Source organism: Zonotrichia albicollis, chromosome 17 (genome assembly GCF_047830755.1).
Source record: "Zonotrichia albicollis isolate bZonAlb1 chromosome 17, bZonAlb1.hap1, whole genome shotgun sequence".
In the NCBI taxonomy this organism is placed as follows: domain Eukaryota; kingdom Metazoa; phylum Chordata; class Aves; order Passeriformes; family Passerellidae; genus Zonotrichia; species Zonotrichia albicollis.
Genome location: NC_133835.1, coordinates 7,863,219 through 7,889,129, shown reverse-complemented (window position 1 = coordinate 7,889,129; position 25,911 = coordinate 7,863,219). Strand labels below are relative to the sequence as shown.

Here is a 25,911-nt window from a genome sequence, read left to right as displayed (position 1 = left end):
GGCCCCTTGCCTTGGGACTGACCCCGCCAGCTCCTGGCTCTGGTGTGGAGATGTCAGTGCTGCAGGCTCAGCTGGGACTGGGCAGGGATGGTACAGGGCTGTCCCTGTGTTCCCCAAGTGCGAAGTTTGTCCTCCTTGACGGCTGTGCAGACATGGAGTTCCTGGAGGTGCTGACGGAGCATCTGGACAGAGTGCTCCTGGTGCGTGGTGGGGGCCGGGAGGTCATCACCATCTACTCCTGAAGGACGGCGCGAGAGAGGTTTGTCTGCACACGGAGAGCCCCGCCACCCCTTTGCACCGCGCTCCCGGAGGGGAGGAGGGAAGGCCGGATGGCAGCCGGTGCGCAGAACCTTCTCCTGGCTTTGGCCGTGCCCCTGATCTCTCCATTCGAACTGCAGCACCAGATCTTCCGGGAGCATCCAGCACCAGAGCAGCTGTTCCTCATTGCAACACCACAGCACTGCTGTCCTTGTTTATATATAAATATATACAGTGAACCGCGGACTGAGCACCAGAGCTCGGCGCTGCCGCCGCCGCCCGCCCGCCCTGGCAGGGCCAGCCCCGCCGCCAGCCCCAGCACTGCCGCTGCAGCCCCTGCCGGGCCGGAGGGCGGCTGTGCCGAGACGGACCTTGGCCCCACCGTGCTGCTACTCCTGCACAGACTCGGCTGGACGCGCCCGTGCCCTGTGCCCCGTGCCCGCCGCCTGCCCCGCGCCTCCCTTGGGGCCCTGCGAGGAGAGAGAGGCCTGCAGCACCACGCTCCGCTCGCCGGGCGCTCCCGTCCCCACCTCCGGTACTGCTCCCCCGCCGCCCCTCACCGCCACGGGCCCGGACAGCCCCAGCTCGCCGCTGCCTCGGCACCGATGTCTCTGGAAACTGCGGGCTGAGCTTGTGGAGATGCAGCACGATGGTTTGGAGGAGGCAGAGGGTGGGGGGCGGCCGTGCGGGGTCAGGTGCTGGAGCGCAGCAAGGCCGTGAGAGCACAGGAGCCCTGACCTACGGTGGCTGAGGGTGCTCCCTTCCCCCTGCCTGACTCCAGGCTCTCTGTTCCCTGGGGCTTGCGCAGGAACCGCGGTGTGGAGCTGCGGTGTTGGGAGCCGCACAGGGGCCCTGCCGTGTGAGCGGGAGCTGGGCATCCCCGAGGCACCAGTGCCTGCTGTGGCCTGGCACAGGGGTGTCCCGGACCCCCACCCTGCTCCCCCGCCGCACTAAACTGGGGGCTCTCAGGGCCCAGCACCTGCACATGTGTCTGGGTCCCCCCTGTGCCGCTCCCTGCTGCTCCCCAGGGCTTTGCTGCTAACCCAGCCCTGGCCGCGGCCCCAGGCAGTCGCAGATGCTGCCGGGGGCTGTAGGACAGTCTGGATCTGTGTGTATTTTTAACATATGCAAAGGCTGTTTGCTGATATGACCAGCAAGACGTCACAGTGAGGGGTGGGGAGGCTGCAGGGGTCCCACTGTCCCCCTGGCATCTTGACACTCCCTCACCCGGCTGGCCAGGGCAGCCCCGGCACGGCCACAGCCGCAGAGCCCCCCGGGGCAGATCAAACACCTCTTATCTTTGGCAGCAGCTGCAGGGTCGCCCCCGCCGCCGCCCCCCCCGCCCCCCTCCCCAGCATCTCTCACAGAAGAGAAACTGAGGCGCTTTTAACAAATGTGAACGGTTCCAGGAACCACGCAGGAAGCGGTGCGAGGGCAGCAGGGTGCCGCTGGCGCCCGCCCCAGCCCCATGTACATAGTGTACATAATACAGTACGTGTATTTTTAAAGTGATCATATTTATGTTAATAGAACCAGATGAAGTCTATATATAGAGATCTATATCTATTCTGAGAGATGCAGGGCTCTGCTAGCACCAGGCCGCAGGGACGGGGAGCTGAGCCGGGCTGCTCCTGCACAAACCAGGAGCCCATCCGTTGCACTGAGCGCTCCAGAGTGGTGGTGGAGGCTGCAGCCTTCCTCGGCCACCAGCAGCCCCTGGGAAAGGGCCAGGTCGCAGGTTTATTCTCTTCTCAATTTAGCTTCTTAAGAGTTTTCAGGGAAAAGAAGTCACAGACTTTTCTGAACTTGTTTCACAGCAGATTTGAGCTTCCACTCAAAGTGCAGCCTGCTAAGAGTTGCCCTCTCCCGGCAGCGCTGGCGGCTTAGTGCCAGCCTGAGCCCTGGGGCAGCGCTTTGTCCCTGGCCAGAGCTGGGCCCCTGTGCTGAAGCACTCGCCCCCTCAGCCCCTCCAGGCGCTCCCCAGTGCTGCTGTGCCCTGAGCAGGGGCAGGGGGAGCGGGTGCTGCTCCAGCATCCCCACGGGTGTCCATCCAGGCAGCAGCTGCCTCCTGCCTGGCACGGGCAGCCCTGACTGCTCCCAGCTCCCTGCCCACCCCAGCCCCTGCCAGCCTTGGCTCCTGCCTCCCTGAGAACAGGAAACCCCCCTGCACCGGCCACTCCAGCCCCTGCTCCCTATAGAGCTCCTCTACTCCAGGTCCAGGCCAAAGCTATTTGGGGATGCTTGGATAGAAAGCAGTGGGTTTTTTGATGTTGGATTTTTTTTGTTGTTGTAAGATACTACTTGGACATGCTCCTAGACCAAAACCAAGCCCCAGCTGCACATCTGTGCCTGCTCATACCTTGCTCCTACATTTCCATCACTCCCGAAGTGCCTCCCTTCTCTCCAGGAGCAGTCCCAGTCACAGCCAGACTTTCTGCCAGGGTAGCTTGGTGGCCTGTGTGGCTGCAGGTCTGTGCCACAGATGCTGCTGTGGAAGCTGCTCCCACAGGCATGGGGAGCTCAGCATTTACAGGGGGACTGTCAGGCTGGGCTGAGACCTGGCTTCAGCACAGGAGCTCAGGGCTGACGAGGGGTGCAGATGCACAGGGTAGCACTTTCTGGTCCTGCTGCTGCCTCAGCAGCCCAGGAGCTGTGAGAAGAGCAGTAGGGGTCTGCAAGTGAAAAGTTCCCTTAAGTTTTGGGAAGGGCAGCCCATGGGAACCAGCATTTGCCAGTGTCTAGCTGCTCTGCCCCTTGGAGCTGGCCCTATACCACCACACACAAGCTCACCGGCTGTTTCCAGCCTCCCAAAATTATTTGAGGCACTTCAGCAGCAGCGGGGGAGGCACAGCAGCCTGCCCACACAGCTCATGTGTTAGCACCATGTTGTTGGGCCTCGAGCACTTGCCAGCTGCTCTGCCTCTTCACAAGATGCCACTCACTCCCTGCAGTTGCCCTCTAATTGCAGTTTGGCTGCTGCCCCCTGTGCTGCTGGGCCTGAGGCAGCGAGCACGGTCCCCTCCTGCCCCCGCACATGGCAGAGGGCAGAGGGCAGGGACAGGTTATGCACAGCTTCTGCTGAGCCTGCAGACAGCAGCCACCCTCACAGTGCCAGGTGAGAGGCTCCTCCGTTGGCTGCAGGTACAGGGCAGCCAGGAATGACGTTTGCAGAGCAGTGGTGAGAGCAGCCAGGGCACACTTCTGACAGGTTTGCTTCATCCCCCAGCATCACCAGTGGATCCCATTCCCCTCAGCATCACTTCACCCTGACGGCAAAGCCATGGTCCCGGCTCCCCCAGGGAGCAGGAAGGCCATTCCTTTCCATCACTACTGCTGACAAAAGGCATTCTCCTTCCCCACCCTTCAGCAAGAGCAGGGGCACAGCTCTGGACAGAGTCAGGCTGCTCCCACACCCCTGCCAGGCAGTTTGGCTGTGGCAAGACAGGAGCTGGTTTCCGCAGCGTGTCCCCTCGCTGTCGGCTGGAGAGGGCCAGTTTTAGCAGACAGCACTGCATGTTAGTTTACAAACCCAGCCCTGCACGTTTGGCCTCTGTGAGTGTTCAGTTTCCCCATGGAGCACCCTTCTGCCGCTCCACCGTGGTGAAGACAGTGTCCTCCTCTGGTACACATGCAAGTTCCTCCTTGGCACATGCGCAGACACGGTCCGGTTTTTGTTCCTGACAGGAAGGTCTTGACCCCCCAGTTTGTTTTACAGGCAGGCTGCTGCAGGAGCAGCACTGAGCAGCACAACCCATGGGAGGGTGGGCTGGAGCATGGCCACAGCTGGCAGGGAGTGCTCGGCCAGCACTCAGCGCTGGTGGCAGTGCTCCAGTCCCTGCTGCAAGAGGGCCGAGCAGTCCTGGCCCCTGGGTGGCAGTGGGCAGCTCAGGTCACTGTGGAGGGCAGCTCAGGTTGCTGTGGCCACCACACAACACAGGCAGCAAGCCTCAGGGCAGCAGGGACAGGAGGCACAGGCAGCATCCAGCCTGGGCAGATGCTGGTCCGTGGCTGGACGAGAAGGACAAGAGACTGCACAAGGGCAAGAGTTGCACTAGAAGAGTCAAGACCCTCCTCTGTGTAGCAGGACTAAAAACTAGCAGAAAGACCGAAAGGTCTGAGATCTGCTGGTTACAACACTTTCTGTGCTACATGTGCAATATATTTGTTATGAATGTTATCACAAAGTCGGTTCATTCAATACTCTTTTAATCACTGTAGCTAGATGTTCTCTGTCCATTCAAGTGACTTTTATTCGAGTGCAATATTTCAATAGACATGTAGTGACCTAGAATGCTTTGTGTTTTAGAGAATCTGTGTGCAGAGCAATGCAATTAAGTTTAAAACCTTGTAAATAAAACAGGTTGCAAACCAAAAAAAAAAAAACCCCAATAGGCTTGCATTTAATTTCTGTGTGTGTTTCAGTGTTGTGCATTAGGCCGCCTCGGTGCAGACCCTGTGTTCTCTGTGCAGGTGTTCATGGAGGAGTGGCTCCTCAGCTGTTGAATGCTCCCTGTTACTGCTTTACTGCTTTACCTGTATTCATTTTTCTAGACTCCTGTCTGCACAAAATGCAATAAATGATTTTATTACACCCTTCACTACTTGCATGGGGACTTTTCACTTGCTTCCAGGTCTCCACAGCTATTTTGCACCATTTCCATAACATGGAGCAAGCCCTGACAGGGTGCAGATTGCAGAGGAAGCAAAGCACAAGGAGAGGAACAGCCTCTCCAAAGGGACGCAGTTCCCACATTTCTCCTCAGAAAGATTTCTGGTCACCCCACCAAAAGTGCTCTACCTGGCTGCAGGATTGTAGAGGTGGAGAAGGGGATCTAACAGGAGAGACAGCAGCCACACACTGCTGTCCAGACTCAGCCTGTGGGGTGATGTAGCACAAAGCCATGGGACAGCAGTGCTGAGGGCACAGGGACTTGCAGCCCTGACCTCATGCTGGCTTGTGGCACTGACCTGGACCTGTCCCTCCCACCACCTGTCACCAGAGAGGTTTTGGACTCCTCCCACAGGCTGTGCCACACCACACATTTCTGAGGCCACCCCAGTGCTGTGCAAGAGTCAGGACCTGTGAGGTCCACACACATTCTGCTCAGCATCTAGCATGAAGCTCCCAGCACAGCTTATCCAGGAGAGGAGAATAACAGCAAACACAGTGAAAGGATGTATTCTGAGAGTACTCAAGTGACAAAAAATGCAACAAGAAACTTTTCTGACTTTTATTAGAAAGTAATGTCCTCTTGTTAACAGCACAGAGATAAAATAAATGCTACAACACAAACAACCTGGGACAAAGAAAATCCTCTGCTTCAACCCACTGCTTTCTTAGTATCTCACAGTTCCCTGCAGGAAGCCCACAGACTCCAAGAAGGCCATGACAGGAAGGACCGCACAGCTAAGTGATGTTTTGTGTTCTGGTATCAAAGTATGTTCCCAGTAAAAACATGGTGAGGAATCACTGCCTGATACCACTCCAGTGTCCACTGCAGCTACCACACCAAAGTGTTGAGAAAACGTTTAAAATTATGGTATTAACATCTTTAAAATTATGGTATTAACCTCTCCTCCTCAGATGGATCAAACATCCATCAACAGCAAGAGGTCTGATAGAGCAGCACTGCCCCCAACACCCGGTGACAGGTATTCCCAGGGAGAGCCAGCAGCACATCAGTTTGGCTGCAGCTAAGCTACACTAACAACGGTGCCAAAGACTGTAAGAAAAGGAAATTTACACACCAAATTTACCAGGTTGATCTTAACACTGATTACTCACGGTAGGAAAATTGACAGACCGTTTGAAATCTCTGCCTTGGCTGGAAGTTCTTGTGTTGCAGATGTGTGCTCAGCCCACAGCTGCCAGTCTCTGAGTGGTCAGGATCACCGGCCTCTCTGCCTGGATAGGGCAGGCAGCTGCAGACAGACTGCACAGTCCTGGTTACTGAGCAGTGGTCAGGCATGTGCTTCATGATTTTGGCTGCCAGCACTATCACTGGACTTTCCAAATGGCTTATATACTATTAAAAGGAAAAAAAAAAAAAGGAAAAAAAAAAAAAGGAAAAAAAAAAGAAATCCAAAGAAAAACAGTGCCCATTCCACACTGGTGGGTGTCCAAGGCCCGTCAGTTTGCTGCTCTGTTCAGTCCCCTAAGTCATCAAAACTGATGATCCAAAACTACACTGAGACCAATCAGTGAGCCCAGACTGCACCTCAATGGGAAGGTGCACCAGGTGCTGGGAGTAAGGAAAATGCAGCAGGACTGCGTCAGCTGCGTCATCTTCTGGGATGGGACAAGACAACCAACGATCCAACACAGTTCAGCACATCGTGCCTTGGAGAAAACTGAGCATTCTGCTCCAAACATTGCTAACCAGACCAAGGAGAGGGAGGGCAGCGCCAGCAACCGTTGGCAGCAATGCTGCAGGGGGTATGCTCTCGCCAGAGTGGAGAGGACATGCATGTCCAGGGCATCTGTCCCCGGGCAAGGATGGGAGAATTCTTTAACAGCTATAAGTATGGAATGGCAAAGGGAAGGGGAATGGGTCCAACAGCTCAGCTCTAATAGTGTCGCTGGTAGGCACCCATCGGTTGCTGGGCTGAGGAGCCCGCTCGCCCCTGGGCCACGGTTTGGCTCACAAGGTGGGAGAGTGCAGGACCACTCTGGATAAGGGTGTCCAAGGCTTTCTGTACGCTGGGGTTGTCAAAGTTGATACCAGAAGACACCGGCCTTTGGGCGGGCACACTGCCAGGCGCAGGGAGGCGCGTTTGGTGCTGACCATAGAGCGGCTGCGGCTGTGGAGGAGCTCCGGGCCTCGGACCTGCGTTTCTCGAAGGGCCTGGGAGAGCAGGAATCTGCGTGTTTGGAGTCTGCAATCTCTGCTGAGCCTGGTTTAAATTTCCAGCATTCATCTGTGCTGGCCGGGGCTGCCCGCCAGGCAGGTTAGCAAAGTTCTGGTTGGGAGTGGTGGCCGAAGAGCCCGCGGAGGCCGCAGGGCCGCTGTTGGCCACAGCAGCTGCTGCTGCTGCCGCCCCGCTGTTGAAGAGACTGAGGATTTTTGCTTGAAGCTCCTGCTGAGGAGTAGAAGAGGACACTGGAACAGAAGGAGTAGAGACCAGAGGCTGTGAACTCTGATGAGCCTGAGAACTTGGAAGGTTGGACTGACTACCCAGTGATGACCCTGAAGGTGGCCCCAAAGGTTGTCTTGACATGGGTGCTGGGAAAGAAAGGAAAGGTGGTTAAAGCTCTGCAAATGCCCTTGAAGAGACATGAAAACTAATGAAACAGCTACCAAAGACATGGCATCAGTGAACATCCACCCTCAGATCACAGCTGCACAGCTCTGGGAACCCAAACCACTCCAGAGAACTGAGCGTAGCAGCTCAACCAGTTATGGCAGTCCTGCTGTTGCCCTAAGAGAATCCAGCATAAAAGATCTTCCACATGAATACTCTGAATTGTCTCATGGCACGCAACAACACATCCATCTCAATAATATCAGGTACTACATGAGGACATTATGCTCCCAAATTCCTCTGCAGTCCCAGGACTCTTTTCCTGTCCCAGCCCTGAGGACCACAAACCACACAGTAAAGTCTGTCTGGAGCTGTCGGACTTACCCTGCAGAGGCTCAGTGCTGCCCCGCAGCAAGCGTTCCTTCCTGTCTCTCAGGTAATCAATGACTTTATCTATCTCCTCAGCAGTCACATAGCGATTGTCTGCCAGCAGGTTCAGGAGAGTCTGGATCCTGGGAGAGTGACCTCCTCTGACACCCTCCTCCATGGGGGGTGGGCGCTCCCTCTCCTGCAGAATGGCTTCATCTGCCATCTTGGCAGCCTGCCGGGCGATCTCCTCCCGCTCCTTCTCCCGGGACTCCGTCTTGTAGCGCTCGTAATTCCTTGCCACCAGCACCATGGCATCAGCCTGGGGCATGTTGCGGTGCTCTGCACAAAGGGAGAAATGCTCTGAGTGACCCAAAGTGACCCCGATGGAGGTGCTGTTCCTCCTGCCTGCCAGCACAGCCCAGTCAGCAGCAGGCAGCGCTCAGGGAGTGTGAGTGCAGACTTGGGAACTTCCCAGGCACACAGGAACAATTACATTTTCAAAGCCAACACAAGGCCCACGGCTATCAACCAGCAAGGCCAGCCTTTCCTTCCACAGCTGAGGGCACAGCCCAGAAATGTCTTTCTTATCTCTCACCAGTTAAAAGGAAAGCAGCTCCCTCTACCTCTCACATAAATCCTCAGTTCTCCAAGATGAGATGGTCCCAGTCATTTTACTGCTAAACCCTGGGACAGATCCAAAACTTGCCCTCTGAAGGCTGTGTGCTTCCCAGAGGAGGACAGCCACAGGAATACGTTTGTTTCTGTGCTGCCAGTGCCTTAACATCTCATGTGCACTTGCAGCTGGGGAGGGAGCAGCACTGGCTCAGTGTCACATGGCTGCTCATATTCACCGCTCTTGAAGCAACAAGCAGCAATCAAATTCTTCTGTAATAAAATGAGTAATGGGCAATTTCATTGGTGGGTTTTGAGATCATTATTTTGAACTCCCAAAGCACACACATGAACAGTCACCTGAACACAGATTTAAATTGGGAGACCAAAAGAGCCTTTACCCTTCCAAAAGCGCCCAAAAGTCTGGGCAGGGTCCTTTTAACACCTGCAGAGCATCAAATCCTGCCAGCCTTTTCCTCCTAACAGAAACTTGGGTTCATTTGAACATTAGGCTTTGCACAAACTGTGAAAGAGTTCCCTGAAACAAACATGCATGCAAAGGTGGCCAGGAGCAGTTGAAGTGACCATATCTAATCTCTGGAATGAGCTCTGGATGAGCTAATGACTGCGGTTCCCATCACATCTGATAAACCAGCAGATCCAGAGAAGAAAAGAAGCTTTGGCCTCCTTCCAAAGGTTTAACAGGTGTTAAACCAAAGAAGTTGAGAATTAAAACCAAGGGTAGTGGGAAGCTCAGTGACAGTGTGTGTGAGCTGTGTGTCTGCAGGAAATGAGGGAGCTCTCCTGTCACATCTGCATTTGATGTTAAAAGAAACCGGGCTTCTCCAGCCAGTGAGCACACACCAAGCACTGACTGTGCACTCAGAGGTTCCCTCTCCCAGATGAACTCACAGAACATTACTTGGGAACACAGTAAGGGAGAAATAACCTTTGAAAGCTCAGTGGTCAAACCAGTCACCTGTGTTGTTGGATTACATGAACATTACATGTTGCTATGATCAGAGCAACAGCTCTTTTCCCCAGTCATATTTTGACGAGGCATTTTTAGTACTTACACCCACCCTCATGCAACAACCAAGTCACACCTTGTGATGGAAAGTGATGTGACAAGTGTAAAGGTGCTAAGAAGGTGGAGCCTGTATACCCAAACATTTTGTAGATCTATCTTTTCATAACACTTTGTAGTTTTATCTTTTCATAACTCTTCCCAGTTTCATTATCAAATCTCTACCATTACCAAATCCTTATTAAATCACATTTGATTTTAAAATCTGTCCTTTAATTTGGCACATTCCCAACAAGCTCTTTCTGAGAGCAACAAGTGGTAGAGTGAGGTTGGGCTGGTATTACTCAGAGATGCCCCAGAGCAGTGCAGCTCTGGGGTCCATGACTTACCCTAACACTGCAAAGGCTGGCAGTGTTAGGAGCCAAGAACACAGATGAGATTCCCTCTTGGCAGGAATTAGACATTCCTTTTGACAAGGGGCAAGCAGAGTATTACAGAAGCTTTTAAATAATGATATTCACACTTATGACATGGTGCCAAGTCATTTATAACTCCTTATGTGACAGCAAAGATGAACTTTGTTCTGTGTGGTTCTGCCCGAAAGAAAAGTTCAGAGTGACCACACAATTCCCAGCCTACTGAGACCTTAGTACCTTGTGGGGTGCCAAACATGATGTTAACAGTGCAAGAACGGTGAACTTGATGCTGCTGGGTGATGACAATGGCGAAAGGAGACCCTCCCCTGCTCACATCATCCAGGGCTTGTGTCAGTGACATCTCTGTGTTGAGGAAGATCAGGTCCACCACCATGCCCAGGTCCCGCACCTTCCGCCCCACGGACTCTGCGTACTCCCTGCCACAAAGCAAAGCAGCAGTTTAACAAATCAGTCACACACAGAACAGAAACCTTGGCACTGCACCCTCTCCACCATCCCAGATTCGCTTTTCTGATTACTTGCCCAGCTTCATGACGTTTACCAGGACAGTACTAAAGCAATCCCATTATGGCAATATAAAAGCCCTTATTCTGATCTGAATCAGTCATTTCAGTTCAACCAAAATAAATTACAAATCAAGCCTTAGCTGAGCTGAGAAACAGAGTGTTTGCAAAGGGATTTCCACTATTACAAATTTGTTTACACATAAATGTGTTTCAACTGAATTCATTAGGGGAAAGAATTTCCGCCAGCAGAGGTCCAAGGGGTGCAGAGCAGAGGAGCCAATGTACAGAACTCATTTATTGCTGTTCTGTTCAGTATCTCAACTGTTCACACGTGCCTCATTCCTTACTGGTCTGCTCTTTTCTACTAGCTGCTTTCTGCTCTAACCCACTGCCAAAACAGCATCTCTGGATCCACTGCTCCTGTGTACCCTGACCTACAGACTTCCCCATCCAAGCACAAAACACAGCTGACAAGGCTGAGTTTGAACTGCCAAGGGTTTTTATTTTTAAGCTTACTATACTTAGAACCAAACCTGCAATACTGACTGCACAGAAGTCTGACAAATTCAGTCTGTGTGCACCTACACCTCAAGAAAGAGGGTAATTTTATTGTCTTTGGAGGTGAAGTCTGTAATGGTGATTAAAACAGTCTCCCCTTCAAACATCTTTTTAAGAGCTTTGAAGTCACACGGTTGTATCTAAGGCATTCAGGAGTCACCTTTCAACAGTCTACAGCAGGTGACATCAGTGCTTCAATAACAGGCTCCAGCTCTTAAGGTTTGTAGCTATCACAGACCAGAATGATTCTTGGGATACTAAGCTGATCCTTTGGCACAAAAAGAAAATATTCTTGGGTCAAGCAGAATAACTTGTGGTCTATTAGAATATTTTCCAAAGAATTTCAGCCACCAGGGGATAAAGGATCTAAAATTTCCTCTCAAGATTTGTTCCAATAGGTAATCAACTCCACCAGAAGTTTATTTCTAGTTTCACTGCTTCTCCTGTTTCCATTTCCTGCTCCATTTTCTACCAGCAGATGAGGCAAGCTCCAGCTGTCTCTTTCTGCCCCACATGTACAGCAAAGTTAAAGAAAAGCAACTCTTGATCTTTTCTCTAAAGGGTAAAGGAGACAGAGCTTTAACTTTCCCCCAACAAACATTTTCCTCAGATTACAAGTCAGATCTGTGATTTATTTACAGATTTACTATTCTTTAATATATTTAATTGTAAAGATACAGGTATCAGACTGGTGACATTGTTAAAACCCTCTACTACTGTGCCAGGTATACCTCCTGTTTCCAACAGAGTGCCTGCCCTGTGAACTCAGTCAGTGCTCAGCCAGCCATAGGAGATCACCCTGGTTACTACTTACATCTGCTTTTGATACTCTCCCTGACAGCAGTGATTTTGTACTTCTTGCACGTTGGACTAATGGCAATGACTGGTACCTGCCCTAGGAACCAATCCAGCAGGAGCTCTGAACTAACACCCCCAATCCACGCCGACCCCTGCTCTGTACTGTCACCTGGCTGGCACATATTCCTAAGTTCCATATCATGCTACCCATGAAAGCAAGTACAGGCCCCTACAGCCTGTTGAAATGGTAGGCTTCTATGGAGAGTAGGTATAAAAGTATCAGGAGAAGGTATAGCAACAGATTACAAGGGGGAAATACAAGCAAAGCACAAGATACATTTCCTCATCTCATCAACATATATTCTCAGAAGAAAAACGGGAGCTGTAGCTTCCCGGCGGCTCTAAACCCACGCTCCTCAAGAGCAGCCAGTAAGATAAACAGCCTCAGGGCAGGACTAAGTTTAAATCCATTCTCTTCTACCATGCAATGATAAAACTGATTATAACTATTTTCTTACTTTGTCTGTTTATTCACCACTATCACGGAACAATCCACGGGTCTCTCTGCATCAAACCGTCTCTTGATTTCCTCATAGTACTGACGGTACAGCTCCTCCCGGCGCCGCTCCTCGCGCTTCAGGCGGTCTGAAACGAGCCACAGAACGAGTGCCACCCTTCAGACCTGCTCAGAGGGGCACACAGCACCACAACCATGGCACTGTGGCACCATGGCACCCTCCCTGTGAAGTGGTGCAGGTACTCACCCTCTGGCTCCTTGTAGCGGTCGTAGTAGGAGTCGTCCTTGCGCCGGTAGTAGTCGTCAAGGCGCAGGTAACGGTCGTAAGATTCGTCTCGTCTGCAACATTCAGAAGCAGCAATGGTTTCCTGCAGCACCATCTCAGGCAGTGACTTTGGGCAAAGCATCACACCCAGACCTCCCCCAGGTTTAATTTCTGAGGTACCCATCTGCTCCTGACAAGACACAGAGCAGCACCCAACTGTCCCCAGCCAAGGGTGATTTCCTTAAACACCTGACATCAAACAATTGTGTCAGAAATGCCATTAAAATATTACTTTGGCAAATAGGATCTTGGGAGAGTTTACCTGTACAGAGGGTCCCGAGGGTCTCTCATATCCCGTGGATCCCTCATATCTCGTGCATTTCTCATATCCCGTGGATCCCTGTATCGATCATACAGCGGTTCCCGTGGGTCACGAAGATCTCTAACATCACGTGGGTCCCTCAAGTCCCTGGGATCCCTCAAGTCCCGTGGGTCTCGCAGGTCCCGTGGGTCCCTGTGGTCTCGGGCATCCCGCATGTCTCTGCCTCGCATGTCTCGGGCGTCTCTCGCATCTCGCCCGTTCCTGCCATCCCTGCCATCCCTGGGGTCTCTCCGTGGGCTCCCCCGCAGAGGGGAGCGGTCACGCCTGGCATCTCGGCCATCCCCGTAGGCATATTGCTCTCTGAGGAAAACACCAGGGAAATTCCATTAGCCTGCTAACAACAGGGGAACAGCTACCCTTACATCTCTTACCTGAGGTGCCAAAATCACCTTTCACAGCAGCTGAATCCTCCCTCTCACCCCACAACAACAAACATTGACCAAAAGTCATATTTTTGAAGCAGTCTGGAGAAGGCTCTTAATTTTAATATTCAGCATGGCCAAACAAGACCCAGAAAGCTCCTTAATGGAGCACTAAGTGTAGAGCACCTGTGGATGAAGTGAATGGGCACTTCAGAAACCACCATTTTAAGGCCTCTGACCTCCAACATCAGCCATAGATGATCTATCAATCATGTTTGGCAAATTCTTTGAGAATTTAAGGTGATGCAGGCTAATACCCACATATATGCAATAGCCAGGAGCGTTCAAGGGATCCATTAAATTCGCTCATCAATGACAGCAGAAAACTTGAAGTAATGTTATTGGCATGTGATTGAAAAAGGAGCAGCTTGTGAGGAAAGACATTGCAGGTTCCATGTTGCAGTTGGGTTTGTGCTGCTGACAGAAAGCAAAGACAGCTATGGCCTTCTCCTAGATTTGAGGGATAGTTTCTGTAGAAAGCCAGCCTTATGTTTATAATGCCCTGGTTAAGAGGGTACTAAACCCAACCAGCACTGTATCCTCAGTGGCAACAAATGGTTTCTCTGTTGGATCTGAATGATCCATCTCATTCAGACTTTATACTGCAGTCTTCAGAGGCAAGGAAGAATAATGTTCCAGTCTTCATCTTTTCCCAAAGCAGTAGGATTTTTTCCAGGTTGTATTCTGATTTCCAGAGAAGGCTATAACTTCACTGTAGTCAAATCAAAGCATGAAAAAAAATCTTGCAGAGAAACTACGGAGCTTGATGTGTTCAGACTGTTTTTTCCCCAAAATAGTAACAACCATCGGAAAAAAACCCCAGCTTTTGAATCTTTTTATTTCCCATACTTGACATGACTTTTACAGTCCTCAAACAGCCTAATCTAGTTTATGAAAGATAAGCAGAACCTACGTCTGCATCCACTGCAGTGCAGTCACACAGAGATCACCTGGAGAGAACGAGTCAGATGAGCCAAGCTTGGTGTCAGGCAGAGTGACAGGAATGAGATGGAAGAGCAGACTGTGCATGGATTTTGGTGTCAGACACCCAGCTGTGCTGGGAACACATAAGAGCACTGGCATTCTCTGTTTGCATGTCAGATACAAAGCAGATTTTGGGACAAATTAGAGATGCCACCAAGAGAACACATAGCCTCCTCCTCTAAGTGACATAATGAATTTGCAGACAGCCAGGTGTAAACTCCTTCAGCTTCTTGGACATATAAATCCACTTTTGTTTGTGATCTGCACTGAAACCACATCCTGTGAGAGACACATCATAGCCCCCTTCCCGCAAAACCTACAATGAATGATGGTGGAAGCTCAGGGGAAACTTCTGACCTGCTTTAATGGATACTGAGTATAACTGATCTTTCCATAGCTGTGAGACCATTTAGCAAAACAACCAGATGCAGGGGAATTGTTTGGCATATGACATTTATTCCAGCTGGAGTGGGGGTGACCAGAACAGGCCACATTTATTATCTGCAGAGACAAATAGATCCAGAATGAACAACGCACAACTGCGACAGAAGTAGAGATGTGGCACAGGTACCCTCAGCTCTTGTGCCCGCGTGGCTGCCCTGCTCGAGGGAGACAGCAGCACCAAGGCACAGCTTCCACACCTCAGTCACCATGGTCTGGCTCCTGCAGCATCAGCACCACTGCCTGCATCTGTTTGGGACTCAGCCCTGCTGGCCCAGCACCGCTGTGTGGTGCAGCGTGGGGCTCTGCAGCACTGGCAGTGAGAGCTGCTGCTCCCAGGCCACAGTGTGGTTCAGAGTTCATCAATCACAGCCATGCCCAGGACTTGCGACTGTGACCCCACTGCCACCTGTGCATGCCCACAGTGCTGCTTGGGACCTGGTGCTAACCACATGTGATGGCCATGGTGTATGCAGTGCCAGCTGAAATCCAGTGCACATCACAGTGGCACCAAAAGCTCTGGCTGCTCTCCAGTCATGTCCAGTGCTCCTCAGTACTACAGCACAGGCACCTGCTCTTGCACAGATGCAGGATGACATAGATTGCAATGCCCATGGCATCAGTGCTTGTGTTTGTCCCTCTGCAGTGCAGTCCAAGGATCAATGCTCATGGTACAGACACCTGCCCCTTTCCTCTGCAGTGCTGCAGCATTGGTGGCACTGAGGCCAAAGCTGTGCCATCAGTGCCTGCTGCTCACATACCCCAGGGTCCTCCCACCAGCACTGAGCACACCCTGGGCCCAAGACTTGCTGCATCTGCCACAGGAATCCCAGCACTTCTTGGGCCTGATGCCCACATGCTGGTCTCCGCAAGCACATTTGGCCCTGTGTAGGGTTAAGTGCAGTGCATAAAAATCCTAGATGGTGCCAAGAATTGTGGCTACTCATTCTCTGCTTTTTTTTTTTTTGGTGTAGATGTCTTGCTAGTTGCACTTTTCCCTCATTGTTGGTAATGTAACAGTTCAAGCTAGTAAAGCACACTAGACATGGCACCTCGATGACCTTCAGTTTCAACAAGCACCGTGCTTTTTCACGGAAAGCTTTACAGCAGAGACACACAGGGTGGGTACCTGTACCAAACAACACTGGAATATGCCTTTGTGTGATTCCTAGTGATGCTGTGGAAAGGAAACTGAAGCTGTCTTCCTGTGACAGGCCAATCCATATCTTTTCCCCTTGCCTGTGGCTGCCTACTCAGAGGAGGCGAAAGAGGTGAATGTGCTGTGCCCACTGCAGGGTGGGCTGCCAGGAGAAGCTGGAGAGTACAATGGTGACTGCAGGGGGGGCTGGCTCCAGGCTCTGATAACACAACCACATGGGCAGACAGGACCGTGCAAGAGATATTTGTTCTGTCTTGTATTTAGCTCAAGAGCTCTTTTCCAGTCACATGGCAGCATTGGAAGCTTTCAGCATCAGAAGAGGCAAGATCCCAAGATCCTCTGCAATAGGAATGCTGCAGCCCCTTGGCATTCTCTAGGTATGTCTTGGCTTCTCTGATCCTTGGAGGCAGGAGCAAACATCAAGTGTATTCTTCCACTCAAGTTTCTTACAGCCTGTGCTGCAAAACTGAATGCTGGGCTGTAGTACTGGCAGCAGACACAAGGTTTCCCTCGTGCCTCCCAAGATGCCCAAGCCTAAAGGGTTCTCAGAGGTGGAGCAGACACTTTCCTGCTGGAGCATCACTGTTTGACTGGGGAGGTGGCAGTAGGGAAGAGACACAGACATTTAGCACAGGCCGCTGGGCTCATGCCCCAAAGGCCTGAATTCCTACTATAACTCACTGCTTCCAGGTACTTTACCTTCGTGTGGGACTGGACCTTGATGAAGCCTTATTCATATTTCTTCTTTCCACTGCTTTATTAATATCTGTAAAGAATAATCAACCCATCTGTTCAATGCTATGAAACAAAACAAAGATCATCAGCACAATTCAAATGAAAGCAACTTAAGCTCAACAACATCCAGATGGTGCAAGGAAATCCATTCAGCAGAGAGACATTGTCACTTTGACAATTTTTTATTAAGTTTAGATAGTACAACATAATGCAAATTTCATGGATTTCTTTGACTTCAAAATAGGGTGGACAGCTTGGGTGAAGTTTTAACCCTGCATGTTCCGGCCTACACCCAGACTCTTCCTTCCATAAGAGAACCTCTTTCTTCTGCAGTCTATGAGCGAGCAGAAAGCGACTCATGGACTCTAGGAGAAAAAGCAGAGTCTGAAAACCTCCGAGAAAGGAATGATGGCCAGCACAGTCTTAGGTTCACAGCCAGTCCTGTTCAACGGAGCATGCTGATACCCTTGCTGGAAACAAGCCAAGGGTTCTCAAAGGGGACGTGCAACTGCCTTCCAAGAGACTGCTGCAGTGTTAATGTGCACAGCCCCCACCACTGAGACACGGATCCAGAGCCTGGAACATGGCTCCTTATGAAGTCAACATGGTGCATCCAAAACACCATTGTTAATGTGATGCAGACTAAGGCAACAGATCAGAAATTTGAAAACTGGTTGGCTTCTGAGCATCTCTGTGAAAAACACCATGAAGGGAAACACAAAGAAGGAAGAGAGCTGAAGAAACAGAAGCTTGTCCTCAACCCACAAAAGTGAAGTTGCCCAGAACTGGCAGGGACCCACACTGTTCTCAAAGCCTCCAGTGACAGCTGACTGGAGATGAAATAATGCACTGGAGGAGGGCAAAAGCAAACAGCAACATGACTTTGGACATTTCACTGAGAACCTTTTAAGGAAAGGAACCCAAATCTAGGCCCTATCTGCTCCCCCAGAATCTATCAACAATTATCATTTCTGATGAGTTATTTGCACGAACCACTTTCAAAGCTCTTGCATGAGAATATAAACAGGCCATGATGTCTTTAGGCAGACTTGGTCTTAATATCTTCTGTAACATCCCAAACTACCCTTCATTATTTTCAAGATTAAAACTGTTATTAAGGGATCAGGTCTAATTTTTGTTCTTGATGTCAATGAAGCAGCATGTTGCCTCTCAGGTGGGGCAGAGAAGCAAGTGCAATCTAAACCTTAACTACAACTGCAGCATAACACCACTCACAGGACCCCAAAGCACCTCCCCAGGATCAAACACAGCTGCAGGGCCTACTGTTACAAACTACATCTGAAGGACGTTTATTCTCTAAGTAGTTTTACTACTAAAGATATGAAAACACTATTGTGCATTTGTGGAAACACTTGTATTATGCTACACTGGAGTTAAACTCTCCCAAAACTTTTTACCTTACTGTGTTATTAATGATTGTATTTAATATTCACACTGCATAACTCAGGTAACTGTTTTCCCTGCATTCATTTTTTAGTTGATAATTTTGCCCCTTAAAGTAAAGTGTTATCTTTAAGCAAGACACTAGCTGCTTTCTTTGGTTTAAGATTATTTTTATTTTCTGTTTTAAGATGCCATTGAAGAAACCTATTATGATTTTTACACTTGGTATCATACATTTCTTTCAAATAAAAAAAGGTATTTAGATCTCCACAAAAATATTTTACTAGAAGGAAAAAAAAAAACTTTGACAAGGATCCTTCTCTTGTGCAAAACAAACACATTTAGTAACATTTTATTTAATGCAAACAGCACTTACAAGTTAAGTATTTGAACACTGACAAAACTTCGGGAAAAAAAAGCCCAAATAAAAAGTCTTCTGTCCTGTTGGATTTTGAGATGACAGGGCCACTGTAATCACACAGTGCAACCTTCTGAATAAACACAGGTGACAGGAGTGTCTGGAATCCATCTATCTCAAGTGCAGCAATGCCACTGAACTAGTGCTTATCTTTTAGCAAAACATCCAAATCCAATTTAAAAGTCTTCAGAGCACAGAAACCACCACAGAGCCAATAAATTACTCCAGAAGCCAATTACTCTGCTGTTAGAGAAAAGTCTTTATTCACATTCAAGGCACTGTCACACTTATGCCGACTACACTAAAACTCCCTGATCCCAGGTCTGTCTGTAACACAGAGATCACATCACTCCTTTCTCTTGAGATTTTTGCTTGGGTTTGTTCTTTAATTCTAAACCTCTGTCAGGTTTTTTCAAGGCATTTCCAATTCAGCATTATCCTTTCTGAACCAGGCATACCAAAACTGAGCACTCTTCCAGCAGCAAAATCCCACAAGTACCAAAACCTCTCTAGTTGCACAGCCAAGGACAACCAAAGCACTCTGGCTGGGTGCAGACCTTCCCTGTGAGCTTCACTTAAAGCTCAGGCCTGTCTGCATCCAGGATAGGAAGTCCAGGTCCTTTCACCATCAGTGACTCAGTCTTCTTTATTTCATCCTTTTTTTAAAACATGCTTTTTTCTCCCAGTCACTTATAAAAGCCCTGTATGGCCAGGACTCAGGGTTTCTAGACCACCACTCAAAGCACTGAGAAATTCCATCATGTTACAACTATTCCATTCTAGATTGACTTGAAATCCATTTAACACTGTTGTTTTTAACTGTTCTCCTTTCTTATCAAGTCAAGCACCTTACAGCAATCTGTACACTAACACTGCTGCTTCCAGCCCTAGAGCTTGCAGTACCTTAAGAGTAACTAAGACAGGATTTATTCTGATGGACATTAATCAATTGCCTTCTCATCAGTGTCAGGTGAAAGAATCCCTTTGCTCCCAGGCTCTGATGCCAGGCTCATTCCATTTTCCCTGCCTACTGGCTCACCTGCAGCACTCTAGCAGCTCCCTGGAAACTCCCTAGTTTTCCAAGGCTTGTGGAAAAACACCAGTAACAGACTAGGCAGGTCAGTAGTTCACTGAGCCTCACTGACGTTAATTCTTTTGAGAGCTCTAGATTTGGTAGCTGCAGTTTTACCTTTTTGGTTTTGCTACTGAAATGGAAATTACATTAAACAAATCTCCTGCCTCTTCAAAAATGGACAGCAGAAACATTAACTGGTCTTCTCAGTTAAAAATTTTATCATTGCCAGTTAGTTACCCTTAGCTTCTAAAACAGCCAAAGTTGTTCCTATTTAAGTCTCTACACTTGGATAATGCTGGACATCATTTCTTCTCGAATCCTTCAACCCTTCTTGTCTATTTGCCTTCATTTCCATCTTCAGGCTCCTATTTGTTACTGCACATACACCTTCCCACAGGTTACTATTTATTCCTCCTGTCATTCTTTTTTAAGTCACACTGTTTTTCTTCAAATTATCATAGGCTTACTTTGAAAGTAATTTTTGCCTTGCATTTAAAAGATTACTCGTGGATTTCTAACCATTCATGTCCATTTAAGTCTGCTCCCAGCACACTTAGCAGAATTATCCTCATCTTTATGAAAATATCCTTTTTAAAGCACTCAGTATTTATAGCACTGCTTAAAGGCTGGCTCCACTTGTGCAAAAATCCCAGCTAAGTTTACTTAGCCAACCAGCCACTAAGCACTGTGACCAATTCCTTTGAGCATGTCAAGATGAAGCCCAGTTTTGGTTTACAAATGTTATTAAACTCTGTGCTGGACGTTTCGATGATCACTTGCTGCACAGTTTCTTCTCTGCTCTTAAGGCTAATAGAGCTTTCCAAACACTAACACATAAAAATTCAGGGTAAGACCCAGGCAGCAAGGTGAAGCACACAGCAGGAACTCAGGAGGCGAATAAATTCTGTTTAAATTGATTGAGACTAAGGCCAGACAAGTGTCACACTGTGACCTTTGAGGGGGGCTTTCAAACAACAGCACCCTTTCTCCGGAACGCATGCTGGGGTCAGGAGAGCGAGGAGCAGGTTCCTTACCTAATCTATACCCTTTATAAAGGCGGCCCTTCTCACCGTCCAGAGCGGCCTGGACATCTTCTAGACGGTCATACTGCACGAACCCATAGCCATGGTACATGCTGAGGGCTGCAAGAGTTAACAGCAGGGCAAGACCAGTTACAACCACGCACAGAGCTGACCCACACACACACCGCTAACCCCACCAGCTGTGCTCTACCCAGAAAGCACTCTGCAAGCTTCCTGGGAAAATCTAACCCACCAGGATCAAAGTGCAGAGCTCAAAGACTCTGATCAAGTTCCTTCTGACAAGGCAGTGACCAAAATACAGCCCGTGAAGTGACCAAGATTTGATTAAGAGGCTATGAAAGACTATTGTGACATCACACTGAGACCCTAAAAGCTAAAGCATTGCTGATATATTTGCATTATGTTTGAGCTGTACTGAAGGATTCACTTTTCCAGACAAAATGCAGGCAGAGAAAGTTATCATTAAAAGGTCACTATTTAGGAACAACATTGGTCACTCCTCTCATCATCACCAAATAGCATTTGACAAGCATGAAGCAATATTTCTCCCTGAAATCCCTGCCACAAAAAGGCATAAGATAATATACTAACCCCTGATTTTGCCATATTTTGAAAATATCTCTTCCATTTCTTCACGAGTCATGTGGTCTGTGGGCAAATTGCCGACAAAAAGTCTTCTCTCTAAATCCTGAGGATTGGTGCTGTTAGTGAAGTCGCTCTGTTTGATGCTATTGCTCTTGCGTCCTCGAGCCATTTTGCTTTCGTTCCAAATCCAACTCTTCACAAAAAAAAAAAATGGCCATGCATATAATTTCAATCCATGACATTAAAATTAAACTGGAACAAGATTAAACTTAACAGCTTTGCAGACTAGAAGCCAACTGGGTCTGCTTGACGCAAACTTCACTCCAGAGAAATCTTAATACGAGGGACACAGAGGTCAGGCAAAAACACTCACTGCAGCAGTCTGGTTGAGCTTTTCTGAAATACTGAAAGGTGGCAAACCTAATTATTTTGCAGATAGGTTTTAATGGTTTGACTCCAAACTAAGATACAAATAAAACTAATTTTCCACTAAAACTCCTTAACTTTAAGCTTTTCAACATACCCACTGTTGTCACATCTAGTTCTTCAATCCACTGATAAGAAATATTGAAATTTATGCAATATTTTAATAAGCTGAAATGAAACACTCATTGCAACATTGCATAACAGCACCCAAATATTCCAGTAGGGCTTGGAATGAGGCATCAGGAAATAGTGCTGAAATACTCCTAAGTGACCACATCTGGGTCACTTCACTACACGTGAAATCTCAGCTTTCCAATCGCAGAAAGCACAGGTCCTTATCTGCACCTCTGTTAGACAGCACAGCCTTGTCCCCAAGGAAATGTCAGCTCCCACAGCAGGCGGGTCCAGAGCTGGGAATTCACCACCCCCAGGTAAATGCTGCACCTTCCTCACCTCCCCCATGCAGAAAAAGCACATTCCCTTAGCCCACACCCCTGCACACAGCTGGAGCAGTCAGCAACATTCACGGCACAAACTCACCCAAACAAATCATAAAAACCACCCCAGCAAAAAAAATAATAACATAACAAACACTGCCATGGCTAACAAAAAACACCATCCCCAGTGTTCACACTTTCTGGTTTAAAATTCACCATTAGATAAAGCTCAAAGAAATTAATAACACTGAAACTTTCAAGGTGAACTTAGAAGTTTGAAAATTATTTAATAAAGTTGTTCTACTTCCTAAACATTCACCTACAGGAATGCAGGATGGGATTTTCTGTTTGTAACATGCAAGAAGCTTGGAAAAAGAAAGATGATGAAATTAAGTGTATCAACAGAAACTTCTCTTTTTAATCATGCAATGCCTACAAGCAAGATACTCCCTAACAGTACCCTGGAGTATATGCAATTTAAAAGATATCTGTAAATAAATAAATGTCAAAATAGATGACTCTATATGCATATTTTGCAACACTTAACTAGCATGAAAAATACATCTACTTCAGATCTTAGACATAAAATTTATTTATTTGTCCTTTAAAAATCAATAACTTCACATTTGTATAACTCTTGCCCCTTTCTAGGAAACCCTACAGATATGGGGGGCAGAAAACACTTCCCTGTCTAATCAACTTTTTAAAATTAACTGCCAGAACCAGGGCGAGGAAAACAAAATTCAACACCCAAACCAAAATCCAACAAAATTAATCTCCTCTATCATATTTGCCCAATCCCCCTCAAGTTTGTCCACACACATACACAGAGTTTTATCTTCCCCATGAGAAGTACCAAATCCCATTTTTTTTTTTTTTTTACACAAAAGTACTGGACTTCTATTCCACTACTGCAGCTCAAGTTCTCATCAGCTGAGGGTAGAGAAGCTTTCAAAATTCCCTCAAAATGAATAAGAGGCAATAAAACATGGAAGGCACCATCAAGCCCAAGTTCCCACTCAGAGCAGGATGCAGCGCACAGGCACACACAGCAAACTCGTGTCAAACAGGCCTGTAGCTGCTGGAAGATCTTGCTTTCACGATAAAAAGCTGTAAGAAATTCCCTTTCGTGTTCTTTAGGGCTGGGGATAGCAGGGGGTGTCTGAGGAAGAGGCTGCAAGAACTTTCCACGTTAAGAAAAACAGAGAGCTATTTTCCCACTTCAAAACAATCAGTAAATCAGAACTCTCATCTAAGGTAATTCACTGCCTCTTATAATTTTCCACACGGCAGATTACATAATTAAGGACCATTCAGTGATCATAAGACCAGAATAAATGAATGTTGTCCCACCTCTGGGCACGCTAGATCAGGTGAACAGCTAATTCCCACATTAAGTCTTGTACCAAATCGGCCAGAAAGGCACCGGGACAGTTTAAAGGTGCCAATTCCCCGCGCAGTGACTGTGGGTCCTACCACAGGACAGCCCACGGCACCTCACGAGCCAACAAATCCTGGAAATCAATTAAAGCCACGTCTCTCTAAAAACCTTGTATTTAAAACCAGAGTTGTTTATTAATGGCGCTACAGCTCCAAGGAAGCAAGACTGCTGGAGCGGGATGTTGCAACTCATTTGCCACAAGCGAAACACGACACGAGTCCCCGTGAAGTTCGGGGGCAAAGCAGAAACAGCGGGCGCGGGAGGCCGAGGTGCCGAGGAGCGGGAGCTCCCCTCGGGGCAGCCCCGCGCTCCCCAAAGGGCCCTCGGGCGCACCGCCCGTCCCGGCCCCCCGCACCTGGGCACACGCGGTGCCGCCCTCACGGTACCCGGGGAGCGCCCCCGCCCTCCTCCCGCCGCCCCGCCCCGCTCAGCGCGGGCCCGCCGCAGCTCCCGGGCCAGCGGGGAGGGACCCCCGGCCGGGAGCTTCACCCGTGCTTCCCCTCCCTCCGTCCGGGCCTGGGCGCTGCCAGCGCCGCTCAACCCGCGCATCGGCTCTCCGGGGGTGCGGAGCAGCCCCATCGAATCCCGGCGATCCCGCGCTGCCCGGACGCGAGGCGGAGGCGCGGCCCGCCCGCAGGCCGCGAGGCACGCCCGGCCCGGCCTCAGCCGAGAGCGAGCGGGCTCTCTGCGGGGCTCGCTGCCGTAAGCCTATCGCACAGGCGCTCCGCGTACCGCAGTCTCGGACCCGCACACTCACCGCCGCTCCCGGCCCGGACCCGGTGCCCCGTCAGGCCGCCGCCGCCAGGACAAAGGCGCCACCCGCCACTACCGCACGGCGCCGTCGCAAAGAGGAGGAGGGGGAAGAACGGTCGCTATGGCGACGTAGCGCATTTTACGGCGCGGCAGCGTACTGCCATGCCTGCCGAGGCACAGGGCACTTGCCCGGCTCCCGGCGTATCCCGCGGTGCGGCGCCGCAAGGCAGGCCGGGAGTTGTAGTGCCGAGGAGGCCAGGCGGGGCGGCCGCTGGGTGGCGTTATCGGACCTCGCGCGGGGGAGGCGACGGACTCGGGATCGGACAGGGACAGGGACCGGGATCAGACTAGGACAGGGATCGGGATCGGGATCAGACTGGGACAGAGACCGGGATCGGGATGAGACTGGGACAGGGACAGAGATCAGACTGGGACAGGGATCTGGATTAGACAGGGACAGGGATTGGGATCAGACTGGGACAGGGGATCAAGGTCAGACTGGGACAAGGAGCGGGATCGGGGTCAGACTGTGACAGGGACCGGGATCGGGATCAGGATCAGACTGGAACAAGGAGTGGGATCGGGATCAGACTGGGACAAGGACCGGGATCAGAGTCAGATTGGGACAGGGGTCGGGATCAGCAGACTGGGACAGGGACCGGGATCAGGATCAGACTGGGACAGGGACCGGGAGCGGGGTCACACAGTGACAAGGACCGGGATCAGGATCAGACTGGGACAGGGACCAGGATCGGGGTCAGGGTCAGACTGCTGTTGAGACAGGAGTAGTTGTCAGGGTCAGAGAGGGACCAGATGGGACTTTGGAACGGCACCAGGACCAGTGTCAGGATCGGAACCGGGGTGAGGATCAGACCAGGACAAGTTCTGAGACCGGGGCCGTGATCGGGATCAGACCGAGACCAGGGCCGGGACCGGAGTGTCCCTGCCCCGTTCAAGGGGTGGCGTTCCCGAACTGTGCCCCTAGCCCAGCGTCGCCCCGAGCAGCAGCTGCCCCGGTACTCTGCCCCGCTGTGCGTGTAGCAGGACCGGGGGCTCTCGTAGGGGCTCCCGCCTGAGCAGCACCCGAGCACCGGCCCCCACCCCGGGACCGGCAGCGAGGGGCTCTCACAGCCCGCGGCCGCAGGAGAGCCTGCTCAGGCAGGGCCCCGCCGCGGGGATTTCCCAGGCCAGGCTCAGGGGAGTCGGGCCCAGAAATCCCCTTCTCTCCGCGGCCGCCCCCTTTGCCCTCGAGATTCCCCAGGGAGCCTTCGTGCTCCCGAGTGAGTCACTTCTGGGAACTGACATTGGCCCGGGGAATCCAGAACGCTCGGTTCCCAATTCTCGCTGCCCTTCTCCCTGGGAGCAGCTGTGACCCGGCCATGGCCCATTGTGGCCACCAGGCTCCGGCTGGGGCCGTGACCGCGACCGGGCAGGCGGTGCTGTGCTGTGTCCTCTCCGGCATCGCTGCAGTGTGGGCACTGTGGTGGCAGTGCCATAAGTGACCGGGGCACCGAGGTGACCGGGACACCGAGGGGCGCTGGGGAGCCATCGTTCGCTGCCCAGCCACCGCAATGCCAAGGGAAGCGCAGGGAACGCCTCCGGAGCGGGCAGGGAACC

The 25,911-nt window shown here is 50.3% G+C and overlaps 2 protein-coding genes across 6 annotated transcripts in view; one reads left to right on the top strand and one right to left on the bottom strand.

Moving 5' to 3' along the window:
• Positions 1–4,679, top strand: part of SLC12A5 (solute carrier family 12 member 5) — a 30,838-nt gene extending 26,159 nt beyond the window's left edge. For 2 of the 3 annotated variants that reach the window (XM_074553683.1, XM_074553681.1), the window contains exon 26: positions 151–4,679. In XM_074553683.1, the coding sequence (XP_074409784.1) occupies positions 151–242 (92 nt within the window). In that variant the 3' untranslated portion in view covers positions 243–4,679. The remainder of the gene's footprint in view (positions 1–150) is intronic. The other variant, XM_074553682.1, reaches the window with a different exon arrangement.
• NCOA5 (nuclear receptor coactivator 5) lies at positions 3,481–24,459 on the bottom strand. 3 transcript variants are annotated; one of them, XM_074553684.1, is made up of 10 exons: positions 24,299–24,458; positions 21,244–21,430; positions 20,644–20,751; positions 16,677–16,743; positions 12,912–13,271; positions 12,572–12,663; positions 12,326–12,452; positions 10,162–10,361; positions 7,885–8,208; positions 3,481–7,481 (listed from the first exon to the last, which is right to left on the bottom strand). In XM_074553684.1, exons 2-10 carry the CDS (start codon positions 21,404–21,406, stop codon positions 6,826–6,828), a joined length of 2,097 nt encoding a protein of 698 aa, XP_074409785.1. In that variant the 5' UTR covers positions 21,407–21,430; positions 24,299–24,458; the 3' UTR covers positions 3,481–6,825. The 3 variants fall into 3 exon arrangements, with proteins under 3 accessions (XP_074409785.1, XP_074409786.1, XP_074409787.1); XM_074553685.1 differs by lacking the exons at positions 20,644–20,751; positions 21,244–21,430; XM_074553686.1 differs by lacking the exons at positions 16,677–16,743; positions 20,644–20,751; positions 21,244–21,430 and having other exon boundaries at positions 24,299–24,459.
• Between the last annotated feature and the right edge of the window lie 1,452 nt (positions 24,460–25,911).